Genomic DNA, 15,114 nt, shown 5'->3' on the forward strand with positions numbered 1-15,114 from the left:
ATCACCAAAGCTAAAACCTGAGACATTTACGTCTATGAATTCCAGTTTCTGTCACTCAAGTGTTTCAATTTTGTGTGTGTGTGTGTGTGTGTGTGTCCATATGTATGTGGGTATGTGTATGCCCCAGTGTGTATGGGGAGATTAACAGACGAACCGAGGGAATCAGTGCTCTCCCTCTACTATGTGGGTCCTAGGAATGTGGCTTTGGTTGTCAGGGTTGGCCAGAAACCCTTTTACTCACTGAGCATCTTAGCAGCCCAAGCTCTAGCATTTCTTCCTGTGTGCTTGCTGTTCTATCGCTCATAGCCTTCCACTGGAGCTCCTTCTCAAGCCTTCCTGAAGTATACAATGGGACCAGTTGTTCTTTTATTTTTGACTGTCTCAGAGAAAGGCCGATTTTATCTCCTCCAATTGCTTTGCATACAATACTGCTTCCACACATTTTTTTTTTATAAAAACTTCCTGGAGTCCAGCTGAGGAGAAGAACTGAAATATGTTTGTCAAAGTATAAAGCGCTGAGAGATGGCTCAGCAGTTAAGAGCGCTGGCTGCTTTTCCAAAGGGCTTGCCTGGATTCCTAGCACCCACACAGCAGCTCACAAACACTTGTAATTCCAGGTCCAGGGGACCGGATGATGTCCTGTTTAACCTTCATGACAGCAAGCATGCACATATGTACGTGCAGGCCAAACTCCCATGCACATAAAAATAAGTGAATAAATCTTTTAAATTATTTAAGTGTCCAGGACAGTAATTAATGGTATAGTGGGTAATAAATTAATGTTGACTAATTATTAAGTTAATAAGTAATAAGATTAATAAAGCTTCTAGAAAATAATATTGGAGACTATCTTAATTGAGTCAGGGTAGAAAAGATTCATTTTTTTGAGCTAGGGTCTCATGTAGCCAAGGTCTCAAACTCTGTAGCCAACATGATCTTGAATTCTTGATTATCCTGCTTATGTCTCCCAAGTTCTAGTATTGCGAGCCTGTTTTGATTTTTGTAATTTTGGTTTTTCGAGACAGGGTTTCTCTGTTATCTTGGCTGTCCTAGACTCACTTTGTAGACCAGGCTGGCCTCAAACTCACAGCAATCCACCTGCCTCTGCCTCCCGAGTGCTAGGATTAAAGGCGTGTGCCATCACACCCTGCTCAGGCCTGTTTTTTTGTTTGTTTGTTTGTTTGTTTTTTAATGAAAGGGACAAAAAAAAAAAAAAAAAAAACCAAAAAAAACTTAAATGTAAGGTTCACAGATGCAACTCTATTTAAATGTGAACTTCAAAGTGTTAGTGACCATAATCCCAAACTCAGATGTGGAGGCAAGAGGATCAGGAATTCAGGAGTTCAAATCTAATCTGCAGTCTGTACTAAATTCATGACCAGTCAGAGCAAACCGAGACCTTGTCTGAAAAACAAACAAACAAAATACCTGTAATCCCAGTATTCAGGAGGTGGAGGCAGCAGGGGTTTCAAGCCAGCCTGGGCTACACAGTGAACTCTTGTTTATAAATAGTTAAATCTAGATCCTCAACTATATAGGCGTATCAAAAGACAAGGCACACAATACACAGAAGTATTTATAACTTATAGGCAAAGGAGAGCTGAGCGTCCAGGTCAGTAGAACAGTTCTCTAGCATCTATGAAGACTCTAGAGTCAGTCCCCAGCACACACAATCCTCCTGAAAATGGAAAATGATGAAAGACTTGAGCAAATGAAGAATTCCAAACAAGAGAAATGAAGAGGGGCTCAAACATATATAAAGGAAGTACAAATTTGAGACATGTTAATACTGATGACTCAGATTGAGTTAACAAAACAAGACCATTTGACAGGCAAGATGACTCAGGAGGTAAAGATGCTTGCCACTAAGCCTGAAAACCTGATGTGCCCAACATCTGAGTTCCATCCCAAGAACACATATGGTAGAAAGAGGGAACTGACTCCCCATAAGTTGTCCTCCGACTCCCACATCTACAACCTACACTATGACATGTGGAGCAACACACACACTCACAAACACAAAATAAACATTAAAAATAACTCTAGCCTGGCGTGGTAGCGCACGCCTTTAATCCCAGCACTCAGGAGGCAGAGGCAGGCGGATCTACAAAGTGAGTCCAGGATGGCCAAGGCTACACAGAGAAACCCTGTCTCGAAAAACCAAAAAAACCAAAAAAAACCAAAACAAAACAAAAAAAAAAAAAACTCTCGAGTCAGGTGTGATGGCACATGCTGGTACTCCCAGCACTCTTTTTTTTTTATTTTTTAAAGATTTATTTATTTATTATGTATACAGCATTCTGCCTGCAGGCTAGAAGAGAGTACCAGATTTCATTATAGATGGTTGTGAGCCACCATGTGGTTGCTGGGAATTGAACTCATGACCTTTAGAGGAGCAGTCAGTGATCTTAACTTCTGAGCCATCTCTCTCTAGCCCACTCCGAGCACTCTTAAGAGGCATAAACAGGCTGATCTCTGTGAGTTGGAAGCCATCCTGGTCTACAAAGTGAGTCCAGGACAGCCAAAGCTACATAGAGAAATGCTGCCTCCAAAAAAAACCAAAACAAAACTCAATCGGGGAGTTGAGCTCAAGGCCAACCTGTGCTACAATGAAACAAACAAAGCAATAACAACCACCACCCAACAGTTTTCCGTGTGAGGGTTGATTAGGCTATGAACTTTGAATTTTTTTTCTATACTGCTGGTGGGAGTGAAAAGAGAAAAACAGTTCAGCTTAGGAAAGATGACAGTCATTTCTAATACAGACCAGGAAGCTCAACCCTCCCTAAATAAAGGTGCTTAGCTGGTATTTAGTTATCATTAGGCAGTTTATCTGAGAACTAAGGTAATTTCATATTGAGTCTTTGCCAAAGTTATTCTTTAATGTGTTTGTCCCTTTAAATGATTAAAGATGTTATAGCCTAGCTGGTTAGCCATTTGACTGACAGCTGTCAAACCCTTCAGGCAACAGCAGCTTATTGCCTAGGAGCTTGACCCAATAGCCCCAAATCAGAGAGGACTGGGAACTAAGTGTAACTGCTGCGGTTGTGGGCCATGGTCCTTGAGTCTAGGACAACAGTGAACAAGATTGTGGCTGCCCCCAAAGGCGCGTATGGGTGGCAGCAACTGCAACAGAACGCGGCAAACCCTCAGACACCTGGTTCTCGGAACAGCTTGTCATTGTGACCGCTTTCTCTGTTTTACACGTCGCTGAGGTTTCCCAGACACTTCAGTCCTGCCACAGATGCCAAGCAGAGATTTCTTTCGAGCCCCCAGAAACTGCCACAACGGTCATGTCCTCCTACGAAATGACAGCTTGGCTTTGGGAAACTCTCTTTCACTCACTGCTGTGGTGGCTCTGAGACTTTACCCTGCCTTTGACAGCTTCAGGTAACCTTGCCTGCAAGGACCGCAGGCGATTCCCTCCCCTTCAGGCGCTTCCAGCATCGCAGCATCTTCTCCATCCATCATAGCTGGTGTTGCAGCCGTAGGTCTCTGGAAAGCCTTCGTGAATGGCTTCATTGCCTGCTTGTGGTGTAGCTGGGGCAGAAGGAGCTGGCTGCACCAAAGAGCAGAAAATTCTCTGGGCTTGCCAGCTGCAGGCACAGCCAGAAGCAGCCGCTAGGGGGCAGCAGAAGGGTTCAGAGAGCAGCAGGGAGCTGAGGTGGAGGAAACACCGAGACTGGGCTAGTGCTAAGAAGGCATACCAAGGAGGGGTGGGGGACCATGGAAAGTGAAGGACTGCAGAGCCAGAAACTGCAGAAGGCTAGAGGCGCAAAAAGCTTCTAGCCCTAGCTGCTGGAAGAGTCCCAGGGACCTGCCCAGTTACCCAGAGTGGCTAAAAGCTGAGGGAACTGTTAACATCAGCTCAGACATTGAAAGTTAGAGCCAGGCATCAATGGGTCCCAAAGTTTAGAGCTGGCAACCCGTGGCCTGTGGCTTGGCACACAGAGGGTCAGGCTGTCAGCCTGATTTCCACTGAACACAGCAAAAAGAATGCTCAGATGATTGGTGATACAAGCGATTCCCTGTTGGGTATAGAGACTTATTCTCACGAAGGTCAGTAGATATGACTGTGCAGCAAGTACATGCAAGGCAAAACTAGGAGGGTGGAAACAAAGAACATCAATACCATGGGTTTAAAGCTGTGGTATTCACTAGCCCAAGGGGCATGTCCCATGAAAATCTTCACTTACCAGGAAACTGGGACAGAGGGGAGGACATCCTATTGAGACTCTACATGAGAGAAGCATGGGAGAATGGCAAAGTAGAAGGATCCAGAGGGTCCTAGAAACCTACAAGAAGAACATTATGATAGGCAGATTTGGGCCCAGGGGTCCTGCTCAAACTATGGCACCAGACAAGGACAATACGTACAGTAAACTTCGAACCCCTACCCAGGTCTAGCCAATGGACAGGACATTCTCCACAGTTGAGTGGAGAGTGAGGTCTGACTTTCACATGAACTCTGATGCCCCGTATTTGACCATGTCCCCTGGATGGGGAGACCTGGTGGCACTCAGAGGAAGGATAGCAGGCTACCAAGAAGAGACTTGATACCCTATGAGCATATACAGGGGGAGGAGGTCCCCCTCAGTTACAGTCATAGGGGAGGGGAGTAAGGGGAAAATGGGAGGGAGGGAAGAATGGGAGGATACAAGGGATGGGATAACCACTGAGATGTAATATGAATAAATTAATTTTTTTTTTTTTTTTGGTTTTTCGAGACAGGGTTTCTCTGTGTAGCCTTGGCCATCCTGGACTCACTTTGTAGACCAGGCTGGCCTCAAACTCACAGCGATCCACCTGCCTCTGCCTCCCGAGTGCTGGGATTAAAGGTGTGCGCCACCACGCCCGGCTCGAATAAATTAATTTTTAAAAAAGTAAAACAAAAAAGCTGTGGTATTTTCACTGGGGAAACTGAACTTGGATCCCTTGTCAGTTTCTTTCCAAGTTGGACACGGAGGCAGTGTTGCAAGAGTTGTTGGTGTTTTAGCCTGGGCCCTGGCAAGCCTCACTACCCAGGCCACCCATCCTCAATTAGGCCAATTTAAGGAGACAAAGAAACAGCAGATGACAGGAAAAGGAGAGTCATTTGCTGTGACTGCAGAGGGAAGGGGAACAAAAAGGCCCAGTGTGTCCCAAGTCCATCTTCAGTGTCTTGGCTCATGTTTAGGTTTACAAAGGCGACAAGAGGTACCTCTATGCAAGTGGCCCTGGTCAAAGTGTGGGCACACCCACCGCCTTGTCGTAGCTGCTATCTCTTCTGCCAGGTGGTCTGACAAGTGTCAGGACTGTGTGAGGTGTCTTTCTGGCAGATAAGCTCTCTGCCGGAAGCATGCTTCTAGCCTTTTCCTTCTCTCAGTTTGTGCCTCCCAGTAAAATTCCATTCTCTTGGGGCTTTACTTCAACAGTCTGATACCCAAACTGAAGAGCAGAAGTGCATCGTTAGAATACTCAGTAGCACAGGAGGATGGCAAGTGCCAGGCCCTCCTCAGCTACGTGGCAGTCTCAAATAGAATCCAAAAGTCTGGATGTAGTTCATAAGAGACGATGAGTGTCGCTTTTGAAACAGAAGGTGACATATGAAAATGAAAACTGCTTTTATAGTTTATTTTTTAAAGAAAAAAATTTTTCTAATCTGCACACCCCAAAAGAAAAAGAATATGGGACACCAAGATTGTCTTTTAAACTGCCTGAGGGCCCTTCTGCCTTGAGAGCCTTTGTAATAATGGACCACAGCATCTCTTGGGTCTTTTTATATTACCATCATGCCTGCAACTCAAAAGTGGGCTCCTGATGCTACCAGTTACATAAGGAGAATGCTCCCCACCCTTACAACTCGTCTGCCCTTCCGGCTCGTGCCTATTGGAGTCTCTCTGTCCTTGAGGTCATGCAGTTGCAAAGGCAGACACAAACTGAGACAAAGGGAGGCACTTCCTTCCTCAAAGACACTTGGTCCTTGAGCAGAAAGGAAAGGTCCTTTTCTAGCGGTCACAGTTCAATATATTTGGACATGAGGTGGTTCAGCGTTAATGTTGTTACATAATTTTCTTGAAACCTAACATCAGCTTTTTTAGAGAAACACTTTTTTTTTTTTTTTTTTTTAAGTCACATTAGAAAAAAGGTGAGTGGGTGAGGGCATCTTTCATATTCACTGTATGCATGGATCTAGAGCTCTAATTAGGCCCTTTTATGTAACTGCAGAAGGAAGGCCTGCATTGTGGGTCACTGGGAATATACTGACTCCGGGCCCACTAAGCCCTTTATTGAAAATTGTAGCGATCTGAGTTAACAGTGCGGGTCTTTTGTGACTTGGAGAAATTAAACTGAGGAAGGTTTGTACCTGTAATTTGAGCAGCTAAAAGAGCTGTCTCCTGGGGTGGGGGTGGGTGGCTGGGAGTTTAAATGTGTTGCTGCTGAATTTGGAGTCAGATTTACTGACACTGTCAAAAGTAATTTAAGTCTGTTGTTACAGAGAAAGACTTAAAATGCTTGATTTAAAATGCCTGATTCTCCCATCAGCATGTTTCAAACTTCCCAGAATTAGTATGAATTCAGCTGCGTTTCTCTGAACTCTTTCTCAATTTCAGGTCATTGGTTTTTTGTTTTTTGGGTTTTTTTTTTTGTTTGTTTGTTTGTTTTGTTTTGTTTTGTTTTTGGTGGTGGTTGTTGTTTTTGCTTCTTTTTTTTTTGTTGTTGTTGTTGTCTTTTTGTCTTGCTTCAATTTTGATTGTTTATTTGTTTCTTAAAGACTGGATTCTACTATATTGCCCTGAATGGCTCTGAATTCCTGGGCTCAGGCATCCCTCTGCCCACCCTCCTTACTAGCTAGGCTGCAGGAGCACGCTGCTGCCCCCAGCATCCATAAGGAAGGAGATCAGGATGGGCATGATGGCATATGAGGCGCTGGAGAAATGGCCCAGTGCTTAAGGGTACTTCTCTTTCTTGCAGAGGACACGAGTTCAGTTCCTAGCACCCACCTCAGAAGGTGCACAATTGCCTCTAACTCTACCCCAGGTTTGTGTGTGTGTGTGTGTGTGTGTGTGTGTGTGTGTGTGCTCTGACTCCCTTCTGGCCTCCACGGGGATCCTTACAGTGGTGCACATAAAAAAAAAGAAACATTTTTTAGAAAGATAGTTTACAAAAGAAACCACTGCAGAGGAAGAACGGACTTCTACCATCCCTCCTGGCTACACAAAACAAAGCAGCGTGCCCAAAAAAAGGAAAGCATATGTGAAGGACTCTTAAGAAGGCCATGGTTCAGCTGGGCGTGGTGGCGCATGTCTTTAATCCCAGCACTCGGGAGGCAGAGGCAGGCGGATCGCTGTGAGTTCGAGGCCAGCCTGGTCTACAAAGTGAGTCCAGGATGGCCAAGGCTACACAGAGAAACCCTGTCTTGAAAAAACAAAACAAAACAAAACAAAACAAAACAAAACAAAAAAGAAGAAGGCCATGGTTCTAGGCAGGGCCTCCCACCCTTTACCTTATCTAGGGCTGGCCCACTTCTCTGTTTCTACCTCCATCTTACATGAGCCTGGACCAGCCTTGTTCCAGGACACACCAGCCTCCACGTTTAGGCCAGATCTCATAGCCTGGATGGGGCCACACCTCCCTTGGCTGTGACTTTACAGCTCCGCCTCCTCTGTACTATTTGTCACTTCTGCTATCTTTTTTTGAGACAGGGTTTCTCTCTGTTATCTTAGCCATCCTGGACTTGCTCTGTAGACCAGGCTGGCCTCGAACTCACAGTGATCTGCCTGCCTCTGCCTCCCGAGTGCTGGGATTAAAGGCGTGCGCCACCACGCCCGGCTTCACTTCTGCTATCTTGAACTAATCCAAGTGATGTGAAACTTCTGCCGCCCCTTGACTGGTTATACAAGTTAGACCTTTCCTTTGTTCTGGGGCCTCCTCTGAGACTTGCCATGAGGCCAGCTGGGTGTTCTATCGGCTGTTTTCTGAAGCTGCTCCACTGTTCCACCCTCTTATTTCTTGGTGGTGGTTCATTTCTCTCCCGCCCACCCCCAGCCCCACTGAAGCTTCTTTTCAGGCTTCAAAGGGAAGCCTCTTATTCCCTTTAACGCTCCACCAAGCTTAGACTTCGCCATATACTAAAGTGTTTCCGATGCTTTTCCTTCTCCCTTGAGAGGCACTTGCTCATGGCCTTGAGAGTCTTTCATTATAATAAACTTCATTCCTGAAGGGACTTCATGCATTAGCTTTCCTTTGCAGACGGACCACTGAGGCCTTTTTTTGTTTGTTTGTTTGTTTGTTTCTCTTTAACAAGAACCTGAAAATCCCAGCAGGTGCCCTCTGGAGAGTGTGAGTCAGATGAGTGCAGCCCCTAGAAGCTGACCATCTTCCAGTGGAAGGCCACACATCCAAGATTGCATGGGCAGACACACTGGACTTGATGGGAGAGAGGGAGGGAGGGAGGGAGAGACAGAAGGAGGGAGGAAGGGAGGGTAGGAGGGAGGGAGGGAGAAAGGGTGGGAGAGGAAAAAAAGGAGAGAGAGAGAGGGAGGGAGAAAGAGAGGGAGGGAGGGAGGGAGAAGGAAAGAGAGAGAGGGAGAAAGGGTGGGAGAGAGAAAGAGTGGGAGAGAGAGGGAGGGAGGGAGGGAGGAAGGGTAGGAGAGAGAAAGGGAGGGAGGGAGAGAGGGAGGGAAGGGTGGAGGGAAAGAGAGGGTGAGAGAGAAAGGAGGAGGAGGACATAAAGCTAAGCAGGTAGGGAAAGGGGGTAGTGGGTCCAGGAGGAGTTGGGCAATGAAAATATGTAAGGTCAAATTACATTGTCTAAAGCTCTCGGAGACCTAACATAAATAAACAGTGAAAGTAAAAATGGGGACTGGGGAGATGAATCTCATGTGAGTTTAAGGCCAGCCTGGGCTACATAGCAGGACTCTTGTCAATACATGAGTGTGTGTGTGTGTGTGTGTGTGTGTGTGTGTGTGTATCATATATATATATATATATAATATTTATATATAGCATAAAGATGAAGATAAAAATAAGATATAATAAAAATATATAGTGATGGTTTGAAGTAGAGTGGACCCCATAGCCTTATATATTCAAATTCTTGGTCCCTAGTTGTAGAACTGTTTGGAAAGGATTAGAAAGCACAGTCTTGTTGGAGAAGGCGTGTCACTGTCGGCAGGCTTTGAAGTTTCAAAAGTCCACATCAAGGGCCGGGCGTGGTGGCGCACGCCTTTAATCCCAGCACTCGGGAGGCAGAGGCAGGCGGATCGCTGTGAGTTCGAGGCCAGCCTGGTCTACAAAGTGAGTCCAGGATGGCCAAGGCTACACAGAGAGACTCTGTCTCGAAAAACAAAAAAAGTCCACATCACTTCCAGTTAGTGTTCTCTCTCTGCTTCGTGGGTATTGTTTCAAGTTGTGAGGTCTCAGCTACTGCTCCAGTACCATGCCTGCCTGCTGCCATGCTTCCTGCTGTGATGATCATGGCCGCACCTATGGGCCTATGGAGGCCATTTTTATTCAAACCACCACAGCTGCTCGCCACTGTACATAAGTATACTAAAGTGTAAACTGGCTCTAAACAGGCCGAGCCAGAAGCAACAACTTGGTTTTAAAATGCCCTTTCTCCTTTAGTAACAAGATCTGTATCTTGGCCAAGCTTTGGGTTTAAAAAATTATCTTTTTTTAGGTTTATGGTGCTTGCTTTGTCTCCATGTCTGTGTACAACATTTGTGGAGTGCCCATGAAGGCCAGAAGAGGAGCTACGATCCCCCTGAAACTGGAGTTATAGATGATTGTAAACTGCTCTGTAGGTGCTGGGAATCAAATCCAGATTTGGAAGAGCAGCCAGCACTTTTAAAGCTGGAGACATCTCTTCAGGCCAACTTCTTAATTCAATTAAGGCAAGTCTATGTACAATATTGTTCAGACTATAAGATGCACCCCGCCCCCAAAGTGTGTGTGTAGGGAATTAGGGTGTGCCTTATGGTCTGAAAAATACGGTAAACAATCCCCAAAGCCTACTTCTTTCTTCAAATGGGTGTGGCTTCCTCTGCAGCTACTCTCTTCTTGCCTCCCTTCCCTCCTTCCTTCACTTTCCCCAAGGCCTTTGGGGATGTTGGGTAAAAGGTGAAGACAGTGAAGAGGGGACTAACTGGGTGCTCCCTGTTGCTAGACATCATGGGTCCAGGTCACACAGCCCCTAGATGGTGCATTACCTTGGGGACCCAGGCTCGTATGCATCTATCAAGATGGCCCAGGGAGGCAGGAATGGTTCAACAGCCCTGGGTCTTGCCACTGCTTCTGACACATGATGCTCTCTCCCTTTCTCTCCCTCTCCCTCTCTCTCTCTCTCACACACGCTCTCTCTCTGAGCTACCTTGCTGCACCAGAGCCTGACAGTTTCACCCTTTTCTGTGCTCCTCGATAACTTTGTTCCATAGCAACTACTGCTGTTCTGTGTTGCCAGGCTTTGCTTTCTTTCAGTTTGCCATATCCTTCCTGTCCTCAAATCCTTCACGCTCACTTACAGCCTCCTCCTGAGAGTGTAGACTTATTCTGTAGGGTAGAAAGACATTCCTTTGAGCACGTAGTCCAGAGAGAAGTGTGTGGGGGACATTGAGGGACCTGGAAACTTGTACTTTTAAGTTGCATAGCAATATGCGCGCGTGCATGCGCGCACGCGCGCGCGCACACACACACACAGAATCATCCATACAAATAAGCCTCTTTTCTGTCAAACTCGATTGCTCTTCTTAAGAGCTTCTCATGAGAACGTGTCTATTAAGGAAGAACCCGAGAGCTGAGCATAGCAGGCTCTCGCATGCCAGTCATTGGCAAGTTGTCTCCAGACACGGACACCATCTCTTTCTTGGTCTTCCTAGTGGCATGGTGAACCACTAGGCCCATCTGTAGCAACCAGCAGGCTGCAAAGAACAAATAAAACAGGCAAGGTACCAGACTCCCTCTTCTAACAGGAACTTGGCATACTTCTTGATAAAGGTGGGCAGAAAAACAAGGATCTATACGCAGGCAGAAGATTTAAGTCATCAACCACCAAAAGATGTTGAGAAACCTGAAGGAACGCTGTCCTTGAGGAGCACTGCACCCACACTGAACTATGCCGGTGCAATGAGCTACCTGCTGCGGGTGGGTATAATACAAGTTCAGGCACTTGTGAGGAGTGGGTGCAGCTGAGCTACATCAAATGAAGACAGTGTGGGGCTTTAAGCTTTCAGATGCCCCAGCCAGGCCCAGTGTCTCATTCTCTTCCTGTTGCCTTTGATCTGGATGGAGAACTCTCAGGTACCTCTCCCGCACCATGTCTGTCTGCACCCTGCCACGCTTCGCACCATGATGATAACGGACTAAACTTCTGAAACTGTAAATCAGCCCCAATTAAGTGTTTCCCTTTCTAAGAGTTGCTGTGGTCATGGTGCCTCTTTATAGCAATAGAACCCTGCCTACAACGCATTACGTTGGCCTACTAGCTGCTAGAAAACCAAGGAACAATGACTTTGAAAAAAACAAAAACAAAAGCACGGGCTGAAGACATGGCCCAGTGGCTAAAAGCACACACTGCTCTTTCAAAGGACCAGTTTAGTTCCCAGCACCCATATGGGGGGAAGAGTTGGAGGGTGGTGGTCACAACCTCCTATAACTCCAGCTCCAGTGGACCCAATGTCCTCTACTGGCCTCTGCTACACACACACACACACACACACACACACACACACACACACACACGAGTGAGAGTGAACTTTTTATGTTTTGGGTTTTTGTTGTTGTTGTTTAGAGACAGGGTTTCTCTGTATAGCAGTCATAGTCTGTCCTGGAACTCACTCTGTAGACCAGGCTAGCCTCAAATTCACAGAGATCCGCTTGCCTCTGCCTCCCAAGTGTTGGGATTAAAGCCTTGTACCACCATGCCCAGCCTAGTGAATGTTTTTAAAATTGAAAAATCCCAAGGAATGGTGACTTTGAATTGAGAACTCTTGTAAGCTCACCATGTCAGAAACATAGATGATCATGCCTGTGTTTTCTAAAATGTCCAAGTTTATTGTATAACCATAAATGTAAATGGTATGGTGGTTTCATTTGGCAGCAATTTGCTAGATCCCACTGTTTTCCTTGACAGCTTAGGCCCAGGTAAATACACATCCTTTTACCCCATCCCCAATCACTAATATTAACTCTCAGATCACATATTACACACGATACAGTGCATCTATTGCCTGTCTACGTATGTATGTATGTATGTATGTATGTATGTATGTATGTATGTATATATGTATATTCTAGAATGACTACAAAGGGTTACCAGTTGAGTTTTCAAAAGCTCTCCTGGAGGCTGACCGAAATGCAAGTAGAACCCCCTACCCCTGCCAGTGTGTGCATGTACATATGCAAGCACATGCAGGAGGTGAGGTGTGAGGGTGGAGAGGGTTAACTAACAAAACCAACCTGTGGTTCAAGGGTCAAAGTTGAGCTATAGAGTTGAGTTCAGCTACAGAGACGAAAGGGCAGGCCTGGCTCCCCCAGATGAACAAATGGGTGAAGTGAACCTTGGAGGAGGGCAGACGGCAATTCAAGTAGGCCCTCCACAGTGGAGACCAAGTCCCGCTGAAGTCTCGGGAACAGCTCTCTTCTTGTCAGGTCCTTGCCGCACACTGGTGGTCACGACAGGTTGGTGGCGTCACCGCCTTCTCAATACTAGGTATTTACCTCTTTATGAGGTCCAAATGAGGGAATTAACACCCTGCCCTTGGTCTGGTATGTCCACTGAGTTATTTGGCCTGTTTTTTGCTGATATGGTTTTAATATACCCATGTACCTTATAGTTCCTATCCATCCCCCACAAGTGTATAGAGTGGCACAACTCCCCAAACAAGCCATTATCTCAAAAAATATTTATGACATTAAATTTCAAAACTTACAATATATTCTATTTTTTCCTTCAAGGGATACTATTTTAGTGGTTGGAGATTTTCCCATTCTTACTTTTGTAGCCAGATCCTCTATGCCATGTGTAATTTTAACATCATTATCAGACTATAAAAGTTTGTTCTTTTTCTTTTCTTTTTATTTGTTTTTGACGCAGGGTTTCTCTGTGTAACTTGCTCCGTAGACCACGCTGGCCTCAAACTCGGAGATTCACTTGCCTGTGCCTCCTGAGTGCTGAGGTTAAAGGTATGCGCCACCATTGCCGTGCTTAAAAATCTGTTCTCAGATTCTTCTCTCTACTTCCGGTTCTTTTGTTCTCTTTCTTTCCTTATTCCCTTCTCTTTTCTCCCCTTCTTTCTTTCCTTCTTTCCTTTCTTGCCACAGGATCTCACATAGCTCAGGTGGGCCTCCAACTCTACAAGTAGCCTAGTCTGGCCTTGACTTCCAATCTTCCTGAATCCACCGATGTTGGATTTCCAAGTGTCGTCCACCATGCATGACTTTTTTTAGTTTGTTTCATTGTTAAGAATTAACTTAGAGTTAGGGACGAAGTCTTATAGGTTGTGAGCCTAGCCTTTAACAGCTGAGCCATCTCTCCAGCCCGGGAAGAAGTCTTACGACCAAATAAAGCAAAGTTAAAATATACCCTGAGGGGCAGGGAAGAAGCATTTCCATCCAAAGGGCCTGTGTGGTTGATGCGCATGCTCAAACCCGCTGCCTGCCATTTCCTGGAGCACGCCCTACCAACGGCTTTTCGACTCTCGCACTTGTGGTATCCAGTTTGCTGCGCCTCAGTGGTCCTCTTCTGGCCTGACCTGGGATGTCTCGCGTGCTGCGGCTCTGCCCTTTTCTTCTCCGCCATCGCACCGCCATGTTCTCCAAGCCTGGCCGTCGCCTCACCCACTCAGAAAACTCACACAACCAAGAGCTGTCGCCCACGGTGAGGTAGAGCCCACAGAATGGCGTCCAAGAGGGTGGGGAGGAGAGAGCCTGTGTGTGTGTGTGTGTGTGTGTGTGTGTGTGTGTGTGTGTGTGTGTGTGTTTTCTGAAAATTCACTTGGGCTGAGTGCTAATGGAACACGCTGCGAGGAATTGTCATCTCATTTTTCTTAAGGCCACATGACAAATTTCACAGACCGTTTTTGCGCGTGTGTGTAGGTGAGTGCAGGTATCTGAAGAGGCCAGAGGTGTTGGACCTGGAGCTACTACAGTTGATTGTGACCTGCCTGACATGGGTTCTGGGAACCAAAGTTAGGTTCTCAGCAAGGTTTTCACCGATGAGCCATCTCCCCGGCCTCTGAGAAACATCTTTAGCTGCGCGTGTGAGGATGGGACACACACGCAGAGCTTTGTGGGTAAAAGCCTGAAGAGCAGCGGTTTTGTTGCTAAACCCCATGCACCTCTGTCTGTAATCCTTTTGTTACGTGAGGAGTAACTGGTTGAGGAAGCTGAGCTCATCAATACTGCTTTTTCTCTTCCAGGAATCGGCTGTTGGACTTGCGGTGTTTTTTATGGCCTTCCTTGCCCCAGCTGCGTATATGCTGAGCAATCTGAGCCGTTTCAAAGGAGATTAGATGGAAGATGTTATTGAGCCAGCACCTCAGGTCCAAAATGCTTTCAGAAAAAGCCACAGCTCCTTTAAGATGAGAAAAAGTGCCCAGTTGAACCTGTTACGAACATTCAGCCCTTATAACTACATGTCTGTGGTGTTCTGCATCCTCCCCAGCCCCGGATGTGCATTATATGGATGACAAAAATAATCTACTTGAGTGTTCAATAAAGTGGAAACCCTTGTATATGCAAAGTATTGTTCTCCTTTTTGCTTTTTTTTTTTTTTGGTCTTGAAATGCTAGGGATCTAACCCAGGGTCTCATGCGTGGGAGGCCCTCTACCACTGAGCTACACACCCCCACCCCCCAAGTCCTTAGAGACTGCTTTCTGAGCATCACCAAAGCCAATACAAATTTACTAATGAAAAATTACAATGAGAAAAACAAAGTCAACGAGAATTGCTATGAAAGGTTGCATTTAGTGACTCTGAATGACGTCAAGTGTTTTTCTTGAGTCTAGTAACAATTGTGAAAGATTAAACAGGCTTCAAGGTTGTGGTGGTTTGAGTGAAAATGGCCCCGTAGGCTCACAGGGAGTGGTACCATTAGGAGGTGTGGCCTGGGGGTGGGCTTTGATGTTATGAGT

The 15,114-nt window shown here is 46.0% G+C and overlaps 1 protein-coding gene across 1 annotated transcript; it reads left to right on the top strand.

Annotated features, from left to right (window-relative positions):
- The first annotated feature begins 13,614 nt into the window (after positions 1-13,614).
- On the top strand, positions 13,615-14,714 carry LOC127196534 (cytochrome c oxidase subunit 8C, mitochondrial). The gene is made up of 2 exons (XM_051154323.1): positions 13,615-13,858; positions 14,400-14,714. The coding sequence occupies exons 1-2, from the start codon at positions 13,739-13,741 to the stop codon at positions 14,490-14,492; spliced, it is 213 nt and encodes a 70-aa protein (XP_051010280.1). The 5' UTR covers positions 13,615-13,738; the 3' UTR covers positions 14,493-14,714.
- The last annotated feature ends 400 nt before the right edge of the window (positions 14,715-15,114 follow it).

This window comes from Acomys russatus, chromosome 1 (genome assembly GCF_903995435.1).
Source record: "Acomys russatus chromosome 1, mAcoRus1.1, whole genome shotgun sequence".
NCBI classification, from domain to species: Eukaryota; Metazoa; Chordata; class Mammalia; order Rodentia; family Muridae; genus Acomys; species Acomys russatus.